We start from the raw sequence: 22598 nt of genomic DNA on the forward strand, positions 1-22598 counted from the left end.
GTGGTGGAGGCGGATACAATAGGATCTTTTAAGAAACTTCTGGATAGGTACATGGAGGTTAGAAAACTAGAGGGCTATGGGTAACCCTAGGTAATTTCTTTAGTAAGTACATGTTCAGCACAGCATTGTGGGCTGAAGGGCCTGTATTGCGCTGTAGGTTTTTTAATATTTCTATAATAAACCTGATTCTGATTCTGAGACCACAAAATATTTGTGGTAAGAGCTGGCGATACTCTGCGGCATTGGAAAAGAGGATTGGGGCTATAGTTGGATAGCCTCACACTGAGAATGTAAATGGTTGGTCCATAGGAGCATTTCCAGCACTTCTGATTTTTGTTTTAAGGCATTTGTCTGCATCTGATGTATTTTGCTTCAGCTTTATTTTGTTGTAAAATGTTCTTGCATTGATACTGGTTTTCTGTCCTGAGTACTATCATAAGATTGCACTTTGTGTCAATTAATTCTTTCAGGCCTACAAATGTTGGAAGTAGTTTTGCTCCCGATGCCTTTCCTGACTATTCACTTCATAATCTCACAACCAGCGTCTCACTGAACAGGAGGAAATGTGGATTCATCTCTGGTTTCTTTAATGAAGGAATGGTGGTGACAAAGTCTAAGAAGTATTACTGTCACTGGTATGCTGATTAAATCTCTATGTCTAACACGTTACCGACATAAAATACAATAATACCTGTAACGTAATGACATTTCCCTCATAGAGATCTTAGGTGCAATTGAACAACTTAGATTATAAGGTCTTATCCTGCTGAAGCATGGTGCTTAGGGGATCAGGAAACGACTGCAGGCCTTCACTTGTAACTTGCATGTAATTAAATGGAACCATCCTTTGTCAAATATACGCACCTGTGGAATGTAAAACAATCCCAAAAGATTGGCTACAGCAGTTGAAATTCCAGATCCTGTTGCTCCCACAACTGCTATAGTGGATGGTATATGATCCGAGCAGTTACAGAACTCATCCAAGTTCAGAGAGTCTATTTTATTCTGGGCTACAAAACTCAGTGTTGCCTCCAGAGCTTTGGATACTGTATTGCACGTGTCAAATATCCGATATCCAAGGGTGATATTTGGCAGAAATGTCATACTGTTGTTGATCTCCTCAATTGCAAATATCATTGCCTGCAACCATCGGAATCCTCTAAAATTGTACCTGAAATTAAATGAAAATTGGTCCATAATTATATTGACTCCATTAACACCCCAAGTAGCTGCAAGAAAGTGTCTGCTGTGATCAGTACAAGGGCTTATATACTTCCTGCAAAGTTCTCTTCTTGCTTTAATTGAAAAAAAAATGCTGCTTAATTGCTAACATGATTTTATGATGAAGACAAAGTCCTCTTAAAGATTTTTATTAGGTGGTTCCATTACAGACCCTTGAAGCATCAAAGTATTTTGATGCTAGTGTTGAGGACATGGTTATAGACATAGAAGATGCTTAGACAATTTCCCTACAAGTCCCACAAGCAATAAACTGATAACATTAAATAATGTTTTTTTAAATGATTTTTAGGCTGTGGGCTAAGTGCTGTCCAGTACACCAGGGACAACTTTGATAATCCCTGAAAAATAGATGCTTTACTGGCACTAATAAAGGGTAGAGAGGACTCACAGGAACCAGTTTAGTGCGGTATGGCCTTATAAGGTCCTGGACTACTAATGTAGATTTTCTGCTCATTCCTGGAATAGGATTTGAATACTCATGACTTGCACGTAGCCTGTTACGAATGAGCCAATGCAAACAATCTACATACATATTTATTTCTGTACTAATGCACAGTGCATTACTATTCTAACTAGTCAATTCAGAACCACCTTTGGAACAAAAAAGAAAAAAGAAAATAGGTTATCAGGTTAATTATACAGAAATTTGTGCATCGTGACCATGAACAAGAATATCTACTTCTTCCTACTCCTAACCTACCATTGTGAGAAGGTGGACAAGTCCCATCTCCACCTGAATGACACAGAGCATCTCTCCTCCTATTCCCTCTCAAAAAGCATTTCCTGCCTGAAATCTTAGACAGAAGTGAATAAAGGAATGTGAAACACTGATGACCAGAGAATTACCAGACTATTGAAGATAGACTGATGAATTAGGAGGCCAGAGTGGGGAAGTGAAGAAGAGGGAAGGAGGAGGGGGCAAAATACCTGAAATCGATCTTCATGCCATCAGGTTGGAGGATACCCAGATGGGATATGAGGTGTTGCTCCTCAGACCTGAGAGTGATCTTATTGTGGCAGAAGAGGAGTCTATGGAACAACATGTTGGAATGTGAATGGGGGTAGGAATTGAAATGTTTGGCCACCAGAAAGTTCTGCTTTTTGCCGATGGAGCTGACGTGCTCGACAAAGCAGCACCCCAACCTACGTCGAGGCTGCATCAGATTCACATGTGAGGTGTTGCTTCACCTGGAAGAGGACTGCTTGGAGCCCTGAATGGAGCTGAGGGTGGAGGGAAATGGACAGGTGTAGCACATCTGCCGCTTGCAAAGATGAGTGCAGAAGGTCAAAGATGACACAAGGGAATCACAGGGGAAACAATCCGTACGGAAGGCAGAAAGTGTGGGGTGGGAGGAGGTAAAGATGCGCTTGTGGTGGGGTCCCATTGAAGGTGATGGAAGTTGCAGAGAATGATGTGTTGGATGTGGAGGCTCATGGGGTGGTAGGTGAGAGCAAGAGGAACTCTATCCCTGTGAAGGCATTAGAAAGATAGGTTGCGTGCGGATGTCTGGGAAATGGAGGAGATGTGGGTAAGGGCGGCACAAAAGAAACCCCATTCATTGAAGAAGGAGAACATCTATGATGTCCAGGAAAGGAAAGCTTCATTCTGGGAACAATGAGCCCAGGTGGAGACAGAGAAACTGAGAAAAGGGAATGGCATTTTTACAGGAGGCAGAGTGGGAAAAGGAATAATCAAGATAGCTGTGGGAATCGGTGGGTTTATAAAAGACGTCAGTAGAAAGTTTGTCTCCAGTGACAGAGAGATAGAGAAAGGGAAGAGAGATGTCAGAAATAGAGCAAGTGAATTTAAGGGCTGGGAAGAAGTTGGAGGCGAAGTTGATGAAATTAACGTGCTCAGCATGGGTGCAGGAAGCAGCACCAATGTAGCACTCAAAGGAGTTGGGGAGCATTAGGAAGGCTTAGAACATGGACCGTTCCACATAAACAATGAAAAGGCAGGCAAAGGTGGGGCCCTTGCAGGTGCACATGGCTAACCCTTGAGTTTGGAGAAAGTGGGAGGAGCTGAAAAAGAAATTGTTAAGGTGAAGACAAGTTCCACCAGATGGAGAAAGGTGGTGGCGAAGGGGAAATGGTCGGGTCTGTTGGCAAGAAACAACCAGAGAGTTTTAAGGCAGTTCTTGACAGGGGATAGAAGTGCATAGGGACTGGACGTCCATGGTGAAAATGAGGTGATTAGGGCCAGGAAATTGTAAGTTGTTGAGGAGATCAAGACCATGTGTAGTGTCACATATATAGATTGGAAGGGACTGAACCAAAGGGATAAAATGGAGTTAAGGTAAGCAGACACAAGTTCAGTGGAGCAGGAGCAGGCAAAAACAAGGGCGTACTGGGACAGTTAGTTTTGCTGATCTTGGGTAGGAGGTAGAAAAGAGTGGTGTGGGGTAAGGGGATTATGAGTTTGGTAGATCTCCAGAGTATATGAGGTTGGTGATCGTGTTGGAGACAATTTTCTGATTGTCCTAAGAGGAGTCCTCTTCAAGGGGCAAGTAATAAGAGATGTCTGAGTGTTACCGCCTGGCCTCAGCAAGGTAGAAGTCTGTCTGCCACATTACAACAGCGCCCCCTATGTCTGCATGTTTAATGGTGAATTTGGGATTGTTGCGGAGAGAGTGGAGAGCAGTGTGTTCAAAGGGGGGAAATGTTATGTTTTGTAACTGCAAAACATAAAACTAATTGAAAGAAAAACCAAGGGAGCCTGAAAGACGCATGTAAGTTTCATTTTCACTTTTAGTGAGGCGCGCGCATATGACTTGGTGGCATGAGGACATATGCCATTCACGTATCTTTTCACATAACACACAATGTATTCTGTAAACACTGACAAATGCTTCATCAAACAATATATTTACAAGATTATTCATATATTACTGAAATATTAAATATCCAACACTCCTCCTTGCTTAGCTATAAACTCCAACTCAATGTCGAATGCATCTCAATAAATCAGCCATTATGGAATAGCAGAGCAGACTTGATGGGTCAAATGGCCTAAGTGTGTTCCTATATTTTATGTTCTTATGTTGTTGGTACCTGAGTGATTTACAACAAATGAATTCTCCTCTCCCCACTCCAAATTCCATTAGTTTCAAATTATGGAGAAGGATAGGATAGTCCTCAAGTTAAGATTCTAAATTGTAGAAAGGCCGATTCTACATCTGGCAGCAGTAAATTGGAACGGGTTGTTTTTCCAGTGAAGGGATGCTTGGTAAGTGGGAACCTTTCAAAAGTGAAATTTTGTGAGTACAGAGTTTGTATGTCCCTGTTTTTATAAAAGGCAAGGCTAACAGATTTTAGCGACCTTGGTTTTTGAGGGATATTGAGGTCCTGGTTAAGAAGAAGGTGGTCCACAGGGGTTAAAGGCAGCGTGGAACAAAAGAGGCACTTGAGGAACACTTAGGAGGAAAATCAGGAGGGTTAAAAGAAGACATGAGGCTGCTTTAGCAGACAAGCTGAAAGAGAATCCCAAGGGTTTCTATAGGTATATTACGAGCAAAGGGATAGCAACGGACAAAATTGGTGCACTTGAAGATCATCTATGCATGGAGCCAAAATGGATGGGGGAGATCTTGAATGGACTTTTTTGCATCTGCATTTATCTGTCTCTCAGTCTTTGCTGCAAAGAACAGTGTGTGTTCTTTGAACTATTCTATGCTCAATGATGTTTCTTTGTTCTCTCCCCTCTTGAATGGCACCATTGTTGTGGTGGCATAGAGAGCTTGTATATCTACTCTATAGTCCCCACTCTTTTCCAAACAGGGAGCAGAACTTGGCAAATGTAAGTCTGAGACTCTTGCAAAGCAACAATGTGAACGTGCTTTTTCTGCAGTCCCTCATTCCTGCCCATTGATCAAATTCAAATTAACCAGAGACTGGCTAGTATTTCCAAACTAGAAACAAAACCTGAATGAGTCTTACAGTTTTAAAGGTTTCATTCAAATATGTTGTGATTGACAGAAGTGTGAAGTAAGATCTCAATAATGCACATCATGATTTATTTTGTCATCTTAGTTCAATAATGGGATTCCTGAGTTAGCACGTGGATTTAGACACCACTCTAGATGATAATACGTCTCTGCACTCTGATAATACCAGTGTTGTACCTGAAGTACCAAAGTTTGCATGTAAACATTAATTAATGGTTGGATAGAAGCAACAAATTCTTTTCTGAAGGCTCAGTTCATAAGTTAGTAAGTTTTCAGATGACACCAAGAGTGGTGGTGTTGTGGAGAGTGTAGGAGATTTTTGAAGGCTACAATGGAATTAATGCAGAGCTGGGTTGAGAAATGGCAGATGGAATTCAATCCGGAAAATTGTGATGTGATTCACTTTGGAAGGTCAAATTTTGAAGGCAGAGTACAGGGTTAATGGGAGGATTCTTAGCAGTGTGGAAGAACAGAGGGTTCTTGGGATCCATGCCCACAGACCACATGAGTTGATAGGATGGTTAAGAAAGCATAAGGAATGTTGGCTTTCATTAAGTCAGGAACTGAGTTCAAGAGCTGTGAGGAAATGTTTCAACTCTATAAAACTATTTAGACCACATTTGGAGTATTTTGTTAAATCTGGTCACCTCATTATAGGAAGGATGTGGATCTTTAGAGAGGGTAGAGTGGAGATTTACCAGGGTGCTGCCTGAATTAGAGAATATATCTTATGACAAAAGGTTAAGTGAGCTAAGGCTTTCCTTATTGGAGCAGAGGAGGATGAGATGTGACTTGATAGAGCTGTATAAGTTGAAAGAGTGGACAGCCTGTGCTTTTCTTCCCCCAGGGCAGCAATAGCTAATACAAGAGGGCATACCTTTAAGATGATTAGGGGCAATGTCAGAGGTAGTTGTTTTTTTGCAAAGAGAGAGGTTAGTGCATGGAACATACTGCCCGGGCTGGTAGTAGAAGATGATAAATTATGGATATCTTTGAGAGTGAATGAATGCAGAGCTGGGTTGAGAAATGGCAGATGGAATTCAATCCGGAAAATTGTGATGTGATTCACTTTGGAAGGTCAAATTTTGAAGGCAGAGTACAGGGTTAATGGGAGGATTCTTAGCAGTGTGGAAGAACAGAGGGTTCTTGGGATCCCTGAGCGGGAAACTGGAGGACTGGGAAGCTTTTAAAGAGCAACAGAAGATAACAAAAAAGGCAATACGCCAAGAAAAAATGAGGTACGAAGGTAAACTAGCCAAGAATATAAAGGAGGATAGTAAAAGCTTCTTTAGGTATGTGAATAGCAAAAAAATAGTTAAGACCAAAATTGGGTCATTTGAAGACAGAAACGGATGAATTTATTATGGGGAACAAGGAAATGGCAGACGAGTTGAACAGGTACTTTGGATCTGTCTTCACTAGGGAAGACGCAAATAATCTCCCAAATGTAATAGTGGCCAAAGGAACTAGGGTAAAGGATGAACTGAAGGAAATTTATATTAGGCAAGAAACGGTGTTGGATAGACTGTTGAGTCTGAAGGCTGATAAGTCCCCGGGACCTGATAGTCTGCATCCCAGGGTACTTAAAGAGGTGGCTCTAGAAATCGTGGACACATTGGTAATCATTTTCCAATGTTCTATAGATTCAGGAACAGTTAATGCTGATTGGAGGGTGGCTAATGTTGTCCCACTTTTCAAGAAAGGAGGGAGAGAGAAAACAGGGAATTATGGACTGGTTAGCCTGACGTCAGTGGTGGGAAAGATGCTGGAGTCAATTATAAAAGAGGAAATTATGGCACATTTGGATAGCAGTAGAAGGATCAGTCCGAGTCAGCATGGATTTATGAAGGGAAAATCATGCTTGACTAATCTTCTGGAGTTTTTTGAGGATGTAACTATGAAAATGAACAAGGGAGAGCCAGTGGATGTAGCGTACCTGGACTTCCAGAAAGCTTTTGATAAAGTCCCACATAGGAGATTAGTGGGCAAAATTAGGGCACATGGTATTGGGGGCAGAGTACTGACATGGATTGAAAATTGGCTGGCTGACAGGAAACAAAGAGTAGTGATTAACGGGTCCCTTTCGGAATGGCAGGCTGTGACCAGTGGGGTACCGCAAGGTTCGGTGCTGGGACCGCAGCTGTTTGCAATATACATTAATAATTTAGATGAAGGGATTAAAAGTAACATTAGCAAATTTGCTGATGACACAAAGCTGGGTGGCAGTGTGAAATGTCAGGAGGATGTTATGAGAATGCAGGGTGACTTGGACAGGTTGGGTGAGTGGGCAAATGTATGGCAGATGCAGTTTAATGTGGATAAATGTGAGGTTATCCACTTTGGTGGCAAGAACAGGAAGGCAGATTACTATCTAAATGGAGTCAAGTTAGAAAAAGGGGAAGTATGAGATCTAGCTGTTCTTGTATATCAGTCAATGAAAGCAAGCATGTAGGTACAGCAGGCAGTGGAGAAAGCTAATGGCATGCTGGCTTTTATAACAAGAGGAATTGAGTATAGGAGTAAAGAGGTCCTTCTGCAGCTGTACAGGGCCCTGGTGAGACCCCACCTGGAGTATTGTGTGCAGTTTTGGTCTCCAAATTTGAGGAAGGACATTCTTGCTATTGAGGGAGTGCAGCGTAGGTTCACAAGGTTAATTCCCGGAATGGCGGGACTGTCATATGTTGAAAGATTGGAGCAACTGAGCTTGTATACACTGGAATTTAGAAGGATGAGAGGGGATCTGATTGAAACATATAAGATTATTAAGGGATTGGACACACTGGAGGCAGGAAGCATGTTCCCGCTGATGGGTGAGTCCAGAACTAGAGGCCACAGTTTAAGAATAAGGGGTAGGCCATTTAGAAAAGAGATGCGGAAAGACTTTTTCACCCAGAGAGTGGTGAATATGTGGAATGCTCTGCCCCAAAAGGCAATGGAGGCCAAGTCTCTGGATGCATTCAAGAGAGAGTTAGATAGAGCTCTTATAGATAGCGGGGTCAAGGGATATGGGGAGAGGGCAGGAACGGGGTACTGATTGTGTATGAACAGCCATGATCACAGTGAATGGCGGTGCTGGCTAGAAGGGCAGAATGGCCTACTCCTGCACCTACTGTCTACTGTCTATTGAGAGGCACGTGGATGAAAGAAAAACGGAGGGCTCTGTGTGGGGGAAGATTTAGATTAATCATGGAGCAGGTTGAACAGTTGATTCAGAGCAAGGACTGAAGAGACTGTTTGTGCCACATTGTTCTACGTTCTGAGTGCTTGAGCAGTCTTGCAGCACCTGGTCCACGGCTTTCACGTAATCCACACAGGCACTAACAACATAAGACATGGGAGCAGAATTACGCCATTTGGCTTATCAAATCTGTGGTGCCATTCCATTATAATTGATTTATTATCCCCCTCAACCCCATTCTGCTCCCTTCTCCCTGAAATATTTGATGCCCTAATTAATCAAGAACCTATCAACTTCCACCTTATATATACACTCAATGACATCACCGCAAAGCCATCTCTGGCAATGAATTCCACAGGTTCACCACCATCCAACTAGAGAAATGTTTCCTCATCTCCATTGTAAATGGCTGTCCTTGTATTCTGAGGCTGTGCTCTCTGTTCCTGGTGTTCCACTCTGTAGGAAACATCCTCTCCACATCCACTCTGCTTAGCCCTTTCAATTTTTAATAGGCCTCCTCCCCCCCCCCCCCCCCACAGTTCTTCTAAACTCCAGCTAGAACAGGCCCAGAGCCATCAAATGTTCCTCATATGTTAACCCTTTCATTCTTGGAATACTTCTCATAAATCTCCTCTGGACCCTCTCCAATGTCAACATACCTTTTCTTAGATAAATGGCCCAATGCTGTTAACAATATTTTAAGTCCAGTCTGACCAATGCCTTATAAAGCCTCCACATTACATCCTTGCTCTCGTATTCTAGTCCTCTCAAAATGAATGCTAACGTTGCATTTGCCTTCCTTACCACAGACTCAACCTGCAAGATAAACTTTGGGGAATCCTGCACCAGGATGCTCAAGTCCTTTTGCACCCGAGTTTTGAATTTTCTCCCCATTTAGACAATAGTCCATGCCTTTATGCCTTCTACCAAAGTGCATGACCATCCACTTCCTTACACTATGTTGAAGTCCTCCTACAGACTCCATGCTCCCCCAACACCATCTGCCACTCCACCTATCTTTGGATTGTCCGCAAACTTGGCCACAAAGCCACCAATTCCTTCATCCAAATCATTGACATATGATGTGAAAAGAAGCTCTCCCAATTCCGACCCCTGGGGAACACCACTATCACCAGCAGCCAACCAGAAAAGGCTACTTTAATTCCCACTCTTTGGTCCAGTCAGCCAATCTTCTAACCATGCTAGTGTATTTCCTGTAATAACATGGGCTATTATTTAGTTTAGCAGCCTCATGAGCGTCACCATATCAAAGACCTTCTGAAAATCAAAGTAAGCAATATTTACTGGCTCTCCTTTGTCTATCCTGCCTGCTATTTCCTCAACAATTCCAACAGATTTGTCAGGCAAGATTTACATTTAAGGAAACCATTCTGACTTTGGCTTATTTAGTCATGTACCTCTAAGTACCTGATAACTCATCCTTAATAATGGCTCCAACATGTTCCTAACCATTGAAGTCAGATTAACTGTCCTATAATTTCTTTTCTTCTGCCTCCCTTCCTTCTTAAAAAATGGAGTGACATTTGATGTTTTCCGGTCCTCCAAAATCATTCCACAAACTAGTGATTCTTAAAAAAATCATAGCTAATTTATCACAGTCTCTTCAGCTACCTCTTTCAGAAACCTAGGGTGTAGTCTTTCTGGTCTTTCCATGCCCCTGTAATTCCCTTTATTCCACTGTAATACTGATACATTGGATTTTAGCTTCTCCTTCTCAAACTGCAAGTTAATTCTATCATATATGATCACTGTCTCCCAAGAGTTCCTTTACCTTATGCTCACTAATCAAATATGGGTCATTATACAACACCTAATCCAGAATTTCCTTTTCCCTAGTAGGCTCAGTCACAAGCTGCTCTAAAAAAGCCATCTTGACTTGTGTCAAGATGGTGTTAGCAAACCATGAGACCAACAGCGATGTCCTTCAGACACGTTATATGGACTTCTGGTTTCTGATTACTGTACTCCCTTATCTGTCTTATTTGTCTTAGAATGCTGTGGACCTACTCTGAGATATTCATGACCCTGGCACCTGTGAGACACCGAACTATCCAGGTGCCTCTTCCATGTCCCCAGAATCTGCTGTCTGCTCCTCTAACTATGAAATCCCTTATCACTACTACACTCTCCTTCTTTCCCAATCCCTTCTGAGCCACAGACAGATTCAGTACCAGAGAACAGGTCACTGCAACTTTACCCCCGCCCCCAACAGTATCCAAAATAGTATGCTTGTTATTGAGTGGAATGGCCACGGGGTACTCTGTACTGGCCTCTCATTCCCTTCCCCTCTCCTGACAGTCCCTTGCCAACTGCCTCCTGCAACTCAGGGGTGACTGCCTCCCTGTAGCTTCTATCTATCACCTCCTCATTCTCCCATATGGGCCGAAGGCCATCCAGCTACAAAGTTCCAGTTCTTTTAACATGGTCTTTAATGGAGGTCATCTAGCTGCATCTCACAGTTCCCTGACATAGGTTGGACTAGAAAAGAGATTTTGCAACAGTTTAGAATTTGTACTCCGCAACAGGATGTGCATAGGCTGAGTGAGAGGGCCAAAACCTGGCAAATAGAGCTGGATTTAGGAAAGTGTTGAGTTATGCACTCAGCAGAGAGAGAGTTGACAGGTTATGATCCATAAATGGAGAGAGCATGCAGATGAGTCAAGAATGGGCAGACCAAAGTGTTCTTGTGCATAAAACACAGCAGGTTAATGAGCAGATGCAGCAAGTGATCAAGAAGGCAAGTGGTGTGTTGGCCTTCACTGATAGGGAGTTGGTTAACAAATTCTACAGTTGTGCAGGGCATTGGTGCGGCTGTACATAGAGAACAATATATGAGATTCTTTATCGATGAGGTTATCCCATTGCAGATTGTTAGACCTATTATTTACAGTTTATAAGAATCAAGAATGATCTGTTGAACATTCAAAATTCTAAGGAGTGATGGCAAGGTAAATACTGAAGTCTTTCCACCAGTGGGAGATCTCAAACCAGGAAATCGAGTTACAAGATCATGCACAGTCATTTAAATCTGAGGCGCATGGGAATTTCTTCTCACAAAGAGTGGTAAGTCTCCATATTTCTCTAGCCTGGAACGTTGTGAGGCTTGTTCATTAGAGTTTTGGAAACAAGAGTGGGGTACGTTTTTTGAAAGATAAAATATTTGGAGACTATGAAGAATTATCACAGAAAAGGCAGATCACTTATAATCCCATTGAATGGCAGAGCAGGCTTGAAGATCTAGGTGGCTATTCCCGCTCCTACTTTTTGTGTTTTCTGTAAGTTCACTAATGTAGGAAGGCTCTTAAAATGCAATCCTGGAACAAAATACTCAAATCTATCCATGGCCAAATTAATCATGACCAGAAAATATTTCTGATGGATTGACTGCATGTGCAACATTACTGTACAAGATTAATTTTTGAAGGAACCCTAACAATCTTGAATCAGCCAATTCCAGCCATGTAATTTACTAAATATAATGTAATTTGAGCCAAAATTAAAACACTACTCTGTTCTGCTTCCTTCCCATCAGTGAGATTCCTCACCTCCCTACAATCATGGTAACTGTTGATAGAAGTGGACATTTGATTAATATCTCAATAAACAGAACAGTGCCTCATGAGATGTGAAATTCGCTTATGTTGCAGTTATTGAATTAAATTTTAGTAAGACTCAGTGTTAAAGCCTGAAACTAGACAAGGTGGAATTGTGAAATCCCACTTGCACCTTAGCAAAGAACAAAACTTGGGGGAAGGGCTTTTTCATTTCTATTACTGTAATGGATTTCACTACAAAAACAGATACGAGGTTACCAGTAGTTACATGGAATATATATGCATCTTGGAAAGACGTTAATTCTCATTTCAGAAAATAATTTCAGGATTCAGTCAAAGAAAATAATAATGAATCCTCAGTAAAATTTCAGATGGACTTAGAGTGCCATTGAGGATTGGGTTAGAACTCAACGGTGAGTGGGCATTCAGACAGATGTTGACAAACGTTAATGAAACTTAGCCACATCTCAGAAAACTCCATCATAAATGAGAAAGCTCACTTACATCCTACTGAGTCTTGCAATTAGTTAAGATCTAGATGGAGCTTCAGTTCATCATTTTGTGTTTTAGTGAGATCAATGTTCTATTTCAGTGAGATTTCAGTGAAGTCACAATTTAGGAATACAGTAACAAGTTAACTAAAAACAATACAATAAAATCTATACGTCTGATGAATCAAGAAGTACTAGATGAGATTGCAAACACTAGCTTCACTCATTTCAACGGAGTCAGTGAGAGCTCAGTTAATCTGATTAATTCCCTACACAATTGAGTAAGATCTCCGTTACTACATTGGTGAATAGCTATGTTAAGATGCTAATTCAATCCTAATACAATGAATTGTAATGTGATGATATATGCATTAAACAAAACTCAATAAATCACAACTATATTAATAAAACCCCAGCTGCAAATCATTCATCAATTGGTAAGCCTACATTGGTCAGGCCTGACCATGGATGATGTGTCCTAGCAGTCTACGTGAGCCAGTACACAAGCCAGGGCACTACGATACAGAGAGCAAGCTGTTGTCCATGCAACACCCCTCCCCTTTCCTCCCTCACACAACTGGTGAGTCCAAAGGAACGGCAGAGACCGATACAGTTAGGTATCACTGGAGTTGCCAGTCAGTGTTGATCTCAACTTGGGACTTTGGGACTCCAGCTCTGGATTTTCCCTCAGGGCTTTCTCCCGAAGCATTCCCCTATGAGTGAGTATAGCCACAAGGCAGTGAAGGTTTGACATTAGAGTTTTCCTTCTCCTAGATGAGCTGCCAATCGTGGCTGATGAGAACCATCTGCCCAAAGCGACTGGTTTTAAGTCTTTTCCCCATTCTCCTGTCAGTAGAAACAGATCTGCCAGGCTTAGTAGCTAAGCCACACATGAAGGCCAGGGTTGGACTTGGTTTTCAGAGGCTATTTGAGGTGCACACCATTGGGAGCATTTAATAGGTAGTGGGAGCTTGTCCCCACTAACCACAATGCTCTCCCCTTCGGCTATGACAACCTTAAGGAACCACAAATCATTAAGCTGCCACATAATGGCATTTTTGTATCAATATTACAGTGAAAATTTCCTATTCGCAAACTGTGGTATAATTCAACAGTATACACTGAAAATTCAATTCAACTACTATCTCAAAAACCTAACTGAAGTACAATTCTGCTTTTTTTTCAGCGTTGCCTCACTTTTGTTAGCTCTCCAGGTTTGGAAATGGAGTTTTTAAAATTGTCTAGGATAGGAACAGATATTTTCATATGTTCCTTTTACACAAATTGAATGTAATCCCGTCGGTAATTAACATGAGAAATTCCACAATCTCATGAGGTCACGTTTCAATCACATAAAAAGAGTTCTAAAGATGTTCACAAATACTTTTAAGGGAAAAAAAATCACATAACACAATATTGTTTGAAAAGTTTGTTATGCTTAATCTCCTACCGAATACATTTTGTTGCCTCTGGTCTAGATTTTAAATCTTGATCCTTTACAGCTACTCCGAAATGTATTGGGAAAAGTCCTCCCAGTATAATGTCTCCCTTTTTTTGTGCCCTTTGGTTTGGTCCATATCCTGAGACACTGTAAGACTGAAGAAGAGTAAATCCCAAGAATAAGAGTTGACAGTAATAATGCGCCATTGTGCAGTCCTCTCTCTTCATCAAATTTGACAGCTCCAGTATTTCTTTAGAGAAGATTTAATGAGGGTTTTTGCTTATCTTTGTAATAGGGGATGACTCTGCTGTAGAATTTTTGAAAGGTGAAAATGGATTTCTCCTTGATGTCTTCCATCTTGTGAAAAGTTGATCATATATTCCTAGACTGAGTCCATGAGTTCTTCAACTTTGTTCCATTTTGTCAGATTCCTTTAGGAAAGAAAAGACAAAGGTTGGGTAACTAAACGCTTGCACATTGGAATTGCCATGGATAAAGTTTATCTTGCTTTCTATCTTTCCATGAAGCCCATTCTCATTCCCTTGGCTTGTGATTATGGAAAAGATGCAGCAAAAGATGACCATGAATACATAATGTTACTCAGTCTGGTAGAAGCAAGACAGGTCATAGAAAAACACAGTGCTTGCAGGTAAAAATACAACTAAAAGCATTCTTCAGGAACCCATAGTGTAAAATTTTGTTAAAAATCCTGAATTCTTCACTTACCTGTCTTACAAAGTATAACTTCCATTTTTTTTCTCACCTCTGCTTGATATTTGGTATTGTCCCCATCAGTGACCTGTACTTGGTTAGTACTGACAGCTCCCCATAGTTGACACTGAGGCCTAAGAACAATGTTAATTCTAGCTCTAAGGACACAAGAGACTGTTGGAGGAAAGGAACTGTAGATAGTTCAGATCGAAGCCTTACATCAGAAATGAAGTGTACAATTCCTCCTTCTTGCGCCCATCACAGATGCTACTCGAATGGCTAAGTTCCTCCAGCAGATTGTAGCTTTAGCTCTGCTGTATGCCAATTGTGTCTCCACTGAAAAGTCAGCTGGTTTGGGGCATAAAACAATTTACACACAAATATGTTTTTGGAAATACCTGCTTTAAAATAAAAATTAAGAGGGAGGAACCTGACAGAAAAGCAATTATTTGCATATTTTTCATAACTAGTTAACACAGTTGTTTTTATTATAATGTAATATTCACATTGTCAGGCCTAAGAGTGAACTTTCAAATATTACTATGGTGCATGAAATCCCTGGAAACATGTTTCACTTATAAGGAAATTCATCATATCGTGAGAGTTGAATAACCTGGGGATTATTACTCAAGGTTTTGGAATAGTCTGGAACAAGCGAAGTTGTGCGTATGACAGAAGAGACTAAACAAATCTACATGATCTGTGACAAATAAATCTGCTGCTGAAATACAGAAAAGTAAAAAGTTCCAGTCATTTTCTGTGATATATCACTACCTTTTGACAGATTCCTATGCATTGAATATCCTGCAACGTAACAACATATAGAACAGTAACAGAAAAACATGCTGTACAAGAGTGAAAGGAGCTCATTAGTGCTCATTCTGGTTCAACCTCAACCACTACACCTTAACTGTGCATAAAAAAAAGAAATATCATTGTCAATGAAGCAATATTTAGTTGATTTGCCTTCCCATATGTTCAAACATCTTTCAAAATGTGCCCTGAAATAATGATTACCAGTGAGGTGCTTATATTTCCACCACAATCTGATAGCCTGAGGGCCCTTCACTTTCTCCTGCAGCAGAGGTCCGATCAGTCCACTTCTACCATTTTCCTTAAATTCCACTCACTTCCCTGAAGTCGAAGGTGTGGTTACGGGAGCTCACAGGAATCCAGGCTATCGATGGCTTTTTGCACACATGTGGACTGTTTTTATACCCAGTACATTGATTGCTGATTGATTATTAGTACATTGATCATTGTTGTTGCTTCTGACCCTCATACATCTCCACTGACAACCTTCATCCTTCTCTCACTTCTGCATGGTTCAGCTTCCATTCTCTTTTCATTCTGTTCCTTTTGGGTTTTTTTTCTCTATTTCTAACTCTGGAGATGAATGACTGATTTTAGTATCCATTGCAAGCCTATAGAGTCCCACTCTCTTCCTCCGGAGGCTCCAGTCCTCTAACCCCATGTCTCTTGCTCTGTTCTGATGACATACCACTGTTTCTGAGAGGTCTTCATTTTCTCTTTACTGTGGGTTCCGTTGTTGACAGGTCTTTCAATTTCATCTGTTCCATTTCCAGCATTTTTGCTCTTATTCCCTCTCTTTCAACTCAGAATAAGCATTTCTTTTATATTCAACTTCCACCCCACCAACCTTCACAGCCAACAGACTATCCAACATAATTTCTGTCACATGATTGATGTGATGTTACCACTGAAGATATCTGTTCCTCCATTCTCCCTTCAGAATCATTCCCTTTCTGTCCCAGGAGTTACTCTTCAACTCCACCATCACAAAAACTTTCCATGGAATGGCACAAGATGCAGCACCTGCCCTTCCAGCTTCTGCAGTCTAGTGATCTGAAAACACCTTCCAGTTGAAGCAGTAAGTTACTGGGACTTTTTCCCAATCCATTCACAATGTGGTCTCTGCACTGGAGAAACCAAAGGCAAATTGGGTGATCAGTTAGCTCAGCTTCTGCCTTCCATTCACAAAGGCTGACCATGAGCTCAGAATCACTGATCACTTTGGCCCTCCATCCTATTTCCTTTCTGACCTCACTGTCTTTGCCTTCTTACATGTTTCACTGAAGCCCAAGGTAAGCTTAAGGAAGAGCATGTCATTTTCCAATTAAGCACATTACAACTCTCCAGTTCAAGGGTTCAAAGGTTCAACGTTGATTTCAATGATTTCAGAAAATCAACCTTTCTAGTTTTCTGTCAGAACTGGGCAGTTCTACCGAAAGGCCAACAACATGTAACATTGACTCAGTTACTCTATTGTCACTGAAGCTACCTGTCCTGATGCTATCTCTCTCCAACTGTACCTCCTCTACGCAAATAATCGGCAATTAGCAAGCCTTAATCTCCGTCATCAACTCAACTGTCACCCAGTCCACTTGGTCTCTCCTTACTCTCACTCTCCCCCTGTACTCTACTTAGAACATTTGATTTCTTGTTTGGTCTTCACTTTGAAATATTATCTGCATCTGCTCTGACAACAATAATGCCTGCCTTATTGAGTATATTTTAAATGTTCTGTTTTTATTTCAGATTTTCAGCTTTTTGATTGTTATTATATCCAGTTGGAGGCTTCCTACGTACTTGTCTTTGCTTTGATTCTCAAAAAAAAACCTAGTATACAAAGCTTCGCTTGACATTGTAATTTCCATTGCATGTTTGGTCATGTTTTAAATTTTACCTCAGATGCCCTCATATTATACGAGGGATGTGTTTCTTCAAATTTGTTCTTGTTTATGTTTACTCCCACTTTTCTCCTCAATTTCACTAGATAGAGTAAAGGAATAATTTATAGAAAAGCATTGGTTACTGTCACTGACTAGAAATATAGAAGCAAACCAGTGAAGATAACAAGTGGTGATTTTCATCTTCACTGGAAGACAGAGCAAGCAGGTCATTAGCCTGTTAATATCAAGCAAATGCACTCTTCACCAATTGATTGTACACATAACAATGGTGAACATATCATTCACATCAAGTCAAATGAGGTGGAATGAATGACCTGTTTTATAGTGAAATAGCCAAACACAAGTTATTTTTCAGTGTCTTCCCTGGGCTGTTACGCAGTTTTATTCAGGCACCTAACCTGTTATGAGCACTATACTCCATCTTGCAATCTGGCTGCTAGTGTTAGGCCAGCCTGAATCTATCAGGCAGTATTGTGTTGGTGGGTTTGATCAAAGAGGTTTCTGTGACCGGCTCTGAAATGAATACATTCTTCCGTAGCCGACACAGGTAATTAGTAGCAAAATTAAAACACCTGCCACCATTCTGGGACTAATGTGGCATTGCACCCTCCGTCCAAGTTCAAAGAGGGAAAAAAAATCAGGTGGGGTGAGTTACAATAGTGGTGACAGGAAATTGGAATCAGCTTCCTCTAAAATGCTTGCTTCTCTGGTATCCCTGATGGCCCTGCCTCCTAAAACAAAATTCCTCTTGCCTTTCCCTCTCCTCACACTTGTGCCCATGCGAGCTTCTGCATTCATGACGAGTTGGTGAGCTATCCTGATTGATGGCTAATTGGCTGCCTGAACATCACTAAGCCAGAACATCCTCCATTATAAAATTATAATTTTGATTTAAACATTCATCAATAGAATAAAGTTTAAATAAATATCATTTACCTCATTTTCCCTTTGGTCAGTGAAGTTGGCAGAGCATGAAGCACAGAACAAGATTTTATACCAAAGAAATGTAACTAAATAAACTGATGAGTGTGGAAATCATACAAATTGGTTCTTAATGAATAATGAATTTAAATTATCCATACAACAGTAAGAGTTAAAAAGAACTGTAACCAGAAAAAATACTAACGTTTAAATTCCACTTCCAGGTTGTGATTACCAATAATTTTACTACCGTGAGTAAAGTTGCAGTTTTTGTAACTCCTTCCCATGTTATGTTAAATATAACCAAATGCAGGATTACGAAAAAAGAAGTACTGTCAATTCTAAAAGCCAGGAGGAACTACTGTCGAAAGTAACATTGAAACCACTGGTCTGCAGCAGCCTCAATAACAGATGGTAACTATAGCACTGGCAGAGGTCAACTACGGTAGGTGCCACAGCCTCTAAACACCCTTACTGAAATTAGTAATTCATTGCAGCCTGGGGAGAGAACACCAAGCTGTACTATTAGACAGGAGTAATACAGAGCATGAAAGAATAGCTTGAGGCACTGTACCGTTTCCATTGTTACTTGAATTTAAATCATTCATACATTTCTTGGAAGCTTATGCATTCAGGCTCCGTTAAATTTATGCTCTTGAGAATTTAGATTTGCAAATTGTGTTTTTTTTCCAAAATAAAATCAATGCATTTGGTCTGTATTATACAAACTGTCCTTGACTATAAGTTAAGAAGGGTGATTTTAGGGATCTAGAAATTTGCAAATGGTGGAAGTCCAACAGAAAATGTTGAAATACTCTGCAGGTAAGACAACATCTGTAGAGAAAGAGTTATCATTTCAGATTATGACCTTTCAACAGTTCAAGTCCATTAACTGTTTTTTAGATGCTGCTTTTAGATATGTTTGATGTTGCCTTCTTCTACAGCTGGCACTGAATGAAGCTAAAGTCTCTGGCATAGTAGTTGCAGAGTGAAGGATTTCACAGTCTATGTCTATGTGCTTGAACACAGTTATGCTGCAGGTGGTTATGCCCCCAGCAGCAGCTGACTTTCAACTGTTTTGAATGCATCTCACTCTTCAGGGGAGTGAATGCTGCACCCTCTGGTTCAGGAGTCTACTTTGTAGAAGATCGTGAGGCGATGCAGATTCTTGCAGATTCAAACATTCTCTTTCACCAAGAGTATATTCAATTTCTTGCACTTCCTCCAAATGGTGTTTAATATACCAGAATACTGAAACACCAGTATCAGTAGACATTTTGTTGCACCTAATTGACCTGCTGATTGAAGCCTGCTGGGTTTTGGAAGCACTGTTGAGACTCTGCATAGCATATCCAGTACCAGTGCTTGGTCTGTCTTTAAGATAAACCACATCAAAATTTACTGATGAAAGAGTGATGCACCATCAATAACTCTCGGAGACGGGAGGCAAAAGATAGGCTTTTATTAGCTGCAAGAAACGACCACACAGCATCCTGGAGACTGAGGGGGGAGCAGTGCCTCCAACCGCCTTTATACAGGGGTCTGTGGGAGGAGCCACAGGAGCAGTCAGCAGGGGGGACGTGTCCAGACAGGTATATGTAGTTCACCACAAAGAGTTTGGGGCATTAGCTAAAAAGTATGGTTCTGCAAGCATGACCCTGCCTACTTGTGACTGAGTAGCTTTTGGGGTAGCTGTCCACTTTTGGCCATCCGCAGATATTAAGAAGAACTTTGAATGTCAACGTATAATTTTCCTTTGATATAACTGGGACTTAGGCCTATGCTCGGTACTCAAACTAGATTATCAACTATTTCTTCAAGCAATTTTACCCAACTGAGTAGTTTGCTAAGTATTTTGAAAGATAGTTGGTCTCATTTCTGTCAGTCAAGGGAAAAATATCACAATATTAGTTGTCCTAAAGGATATGAGTAAATCATTTTACCAATGTACATTAGTTTTGCTGTCATCACAATGGATACTAACCTTTTTATGCCCATGGTCGTAGTTGGGCTGGTCTGGGTCTCTGATCAATAATAACTATTAAATCAGTGTATGCTCTTGAGCCAGTGTGGCTCAAGTTTGCAAATTTAATGCATGCTTCTATAACTATGGATCTCTAAACCATATTGGAGTGATTGGTGCTCATCTGCAATAATCGAGTTGTTATCTGGAGGTAGTTCACACCATCAAGTCCATACTAGCTCTGTTAAGCAATCTATTCAGTTCCATTCACCTTGCTCTTTTCCTAAGTACTGAGAAATATTTTCCCTGTTGCATAGACTCATGGACTGACTAGACAAGATTTATTGAAGTAATCTCTCATCCTGCAGTTTGCTCACTGGTTGAAGTGAGAGTGGTAGTGACTATGTAGGAATGGTATCAGTTCCTCTGCTTGTTTGCTCTGCAGCTGACTAATATCTGTCATAGTGCCATTGTGCCAGGCTCCTCCAGAAGCAGTGAGATCCACCGATCTGTAGTTATGTCCTTACCTGAGAGGAGCCAGCTATGGTACTTGAATGAGAATCCATCCAATCCCTTTCTACTAGCTTTGTAGAATCTGCAAGGGGAAAACCTAACTGGAAATCACTGGGTCTTTGAAGAATAAATTTAAGGCAGAATCAGAATCATTTCTTTATCCCTGACATGTCATGAAATACTGTAAGTGGTTTTACAGTAACAGTACAGCACAGATTAAACTCAGTGGCTACTTTATTAGATACCTCCTGTACTTAATAAAGTGACCACAGTGTGTATGTGCATGGTCTTCTGCTGTAGACATCCACTTCAAGGTTAGATATGTTATATGCTTAGAGCTGCTCTTCCGTACACCAGTATTGTAGTGTGGTCATTCGAGGTGTTGCCTTCCTGTCAGTTTGAACTATTCTATCCATTCTTCTCTGACCTCTCTCATTCACAAAGCATTTTTCATCCACTGAACTTTTATTTTGTTTTTCACATCATTCTCTGTAAACTCTAGACACTGTGGTGCATGAAAATCCTAGGAGTTTCTGAGGCACTCAAACCACACAGTCTGGCATCAACAATTACTTCACAATCAAAGTCAATTAGGTCACATGCCTTCCCCATTCTGATGTTGGGCCTGAACAATAAGTGATCCTCTTGACCAATTCTGCATACTTTTATACATTGAGTTGCTGCCACATGATTGGAAAGGTATTTGCATTAACAAGCAGGTGTATCTAATAAAGTGGCTACCGAGAGTATGCAGCAATTGTGTTAGTTATTAACTTCATTACCATTATTAAATATTGCTGTAAATTACATTGCAAATCAATTTCTGAACCTGCACTGACAGACTCTTATGGAGAAGGAAGTATGCTGAGCAACACCCACAAACTGCTGGAGGACCTCAGCAGGTAAGGCAGCATCTATGGAAAAAGTACTGTCAACGTTTCCATAGAACATTACAGCACAGAAACAGGCCTTTTGGCCCTTCTTGGCTGTGCTGAACCATTTTTCTGCCTAGTCCCACTGACCTGCACCTGGACCATATCCCTCCATACATCTCTCATCCATGTACCTGTCCAAGTTTTTCTTAATGTCAAAAGTGAGCCCGCATTCACCACTTCATCTGGCAGCTCATTCCACACTGCCACCACTGTCTGTGTGAAGAAGCCCCCCCTAATATTCCCTTTAAACTTTTCCCCCTTCACCCTTAACCCATGACCTCTGGTTTTTTTCTCCCCTAGCCTCAGTGGAAAAAGCCTGCTTACATTCACTCTATCTATACCCATCATAATTTTATACACCTCTATCCAATCACCCCTCATTCTCCTACACTCCAGGGAATAAGGTCCTAACCTATTCAACCTTTCTCTGTAACTCAGTTTCTCAAGTCCCAGCAACATCCTTGTAAACCTTCTCTGCACTCTTTCAACCTTATTAATATCCTTCCTGTAAGTAGGTGACCAAAACTGCACACAATACTCCAAATTTGGTCTCACCAATGTCTTATACAACCTCACCATTATATTCCAACTCTTATACTCAATACTTTGATTTATAAAGGCCCATGTACCAAAAGCTCTCTTTACGACCCTATCTACTTGTGATGACACTTATAGGGAATTATGTATCTATACTCCCAGATCCCTCTGTTCTACTGCACTCCTCAGTACCTTGTATGTTCTACCTTGGTTTGACCTTCCGAAGTGCAATACCTCACACTTGTCCGCATTAAACTCCATCTGCCATTTTTCAACCCATTCCTCCAACTGGTCCAAATCCCTCTGCAAGATTTGAAAACCTTCCTCACTGTCCAGTACACCTCCAATCTTTGTATCATCAGCAAATTTGCTGATCCAATTTGCCACATTGTCATCCAGATCATTGATATAGATGACAAATAACAATGGACCC

At 40.9% G+C, this 22598-nt stretch overlaps 1 protein-coding gene across 1 annotated transcript in view; it reads right to left on the reverse strand.

The window, feature by feature from the left end:
* LOC140727704 (extracellular calcium-sensing receptor-like) overlaps window positions 1-22598 on the reverse strand; it is an 84404-nt gene that overhangs the window by 44295 nt on the left and 17511 nt on the right. The window contains 2 exon segments of the mRNA XM_073045375.1: window positions 865-1171; window positions 13881-14302. Coding sequence (XP_072901476.1) covers window positions 865-1171; window positions 13881-14098 — 525 coding nt within the window. The 5' untranslated portion in view covers window positions 14099-14302.

This window comes from Hemitrygon akajei, chromosome 5, assembly GCF_048418815.1.
Source record: "Hemitrygon akajei chromosome 5, sHemAka1.3, whole genome shotgun sequence".
In the NCBI taxonomy this organism is placed as follows: domain Eukaryota; kingdom Metazoa; phylum Chordata; class Chondrichthyes; order Myliobatiformes; family Dasyatidae; genus Hemitrygon; species Hemitrygon akajei.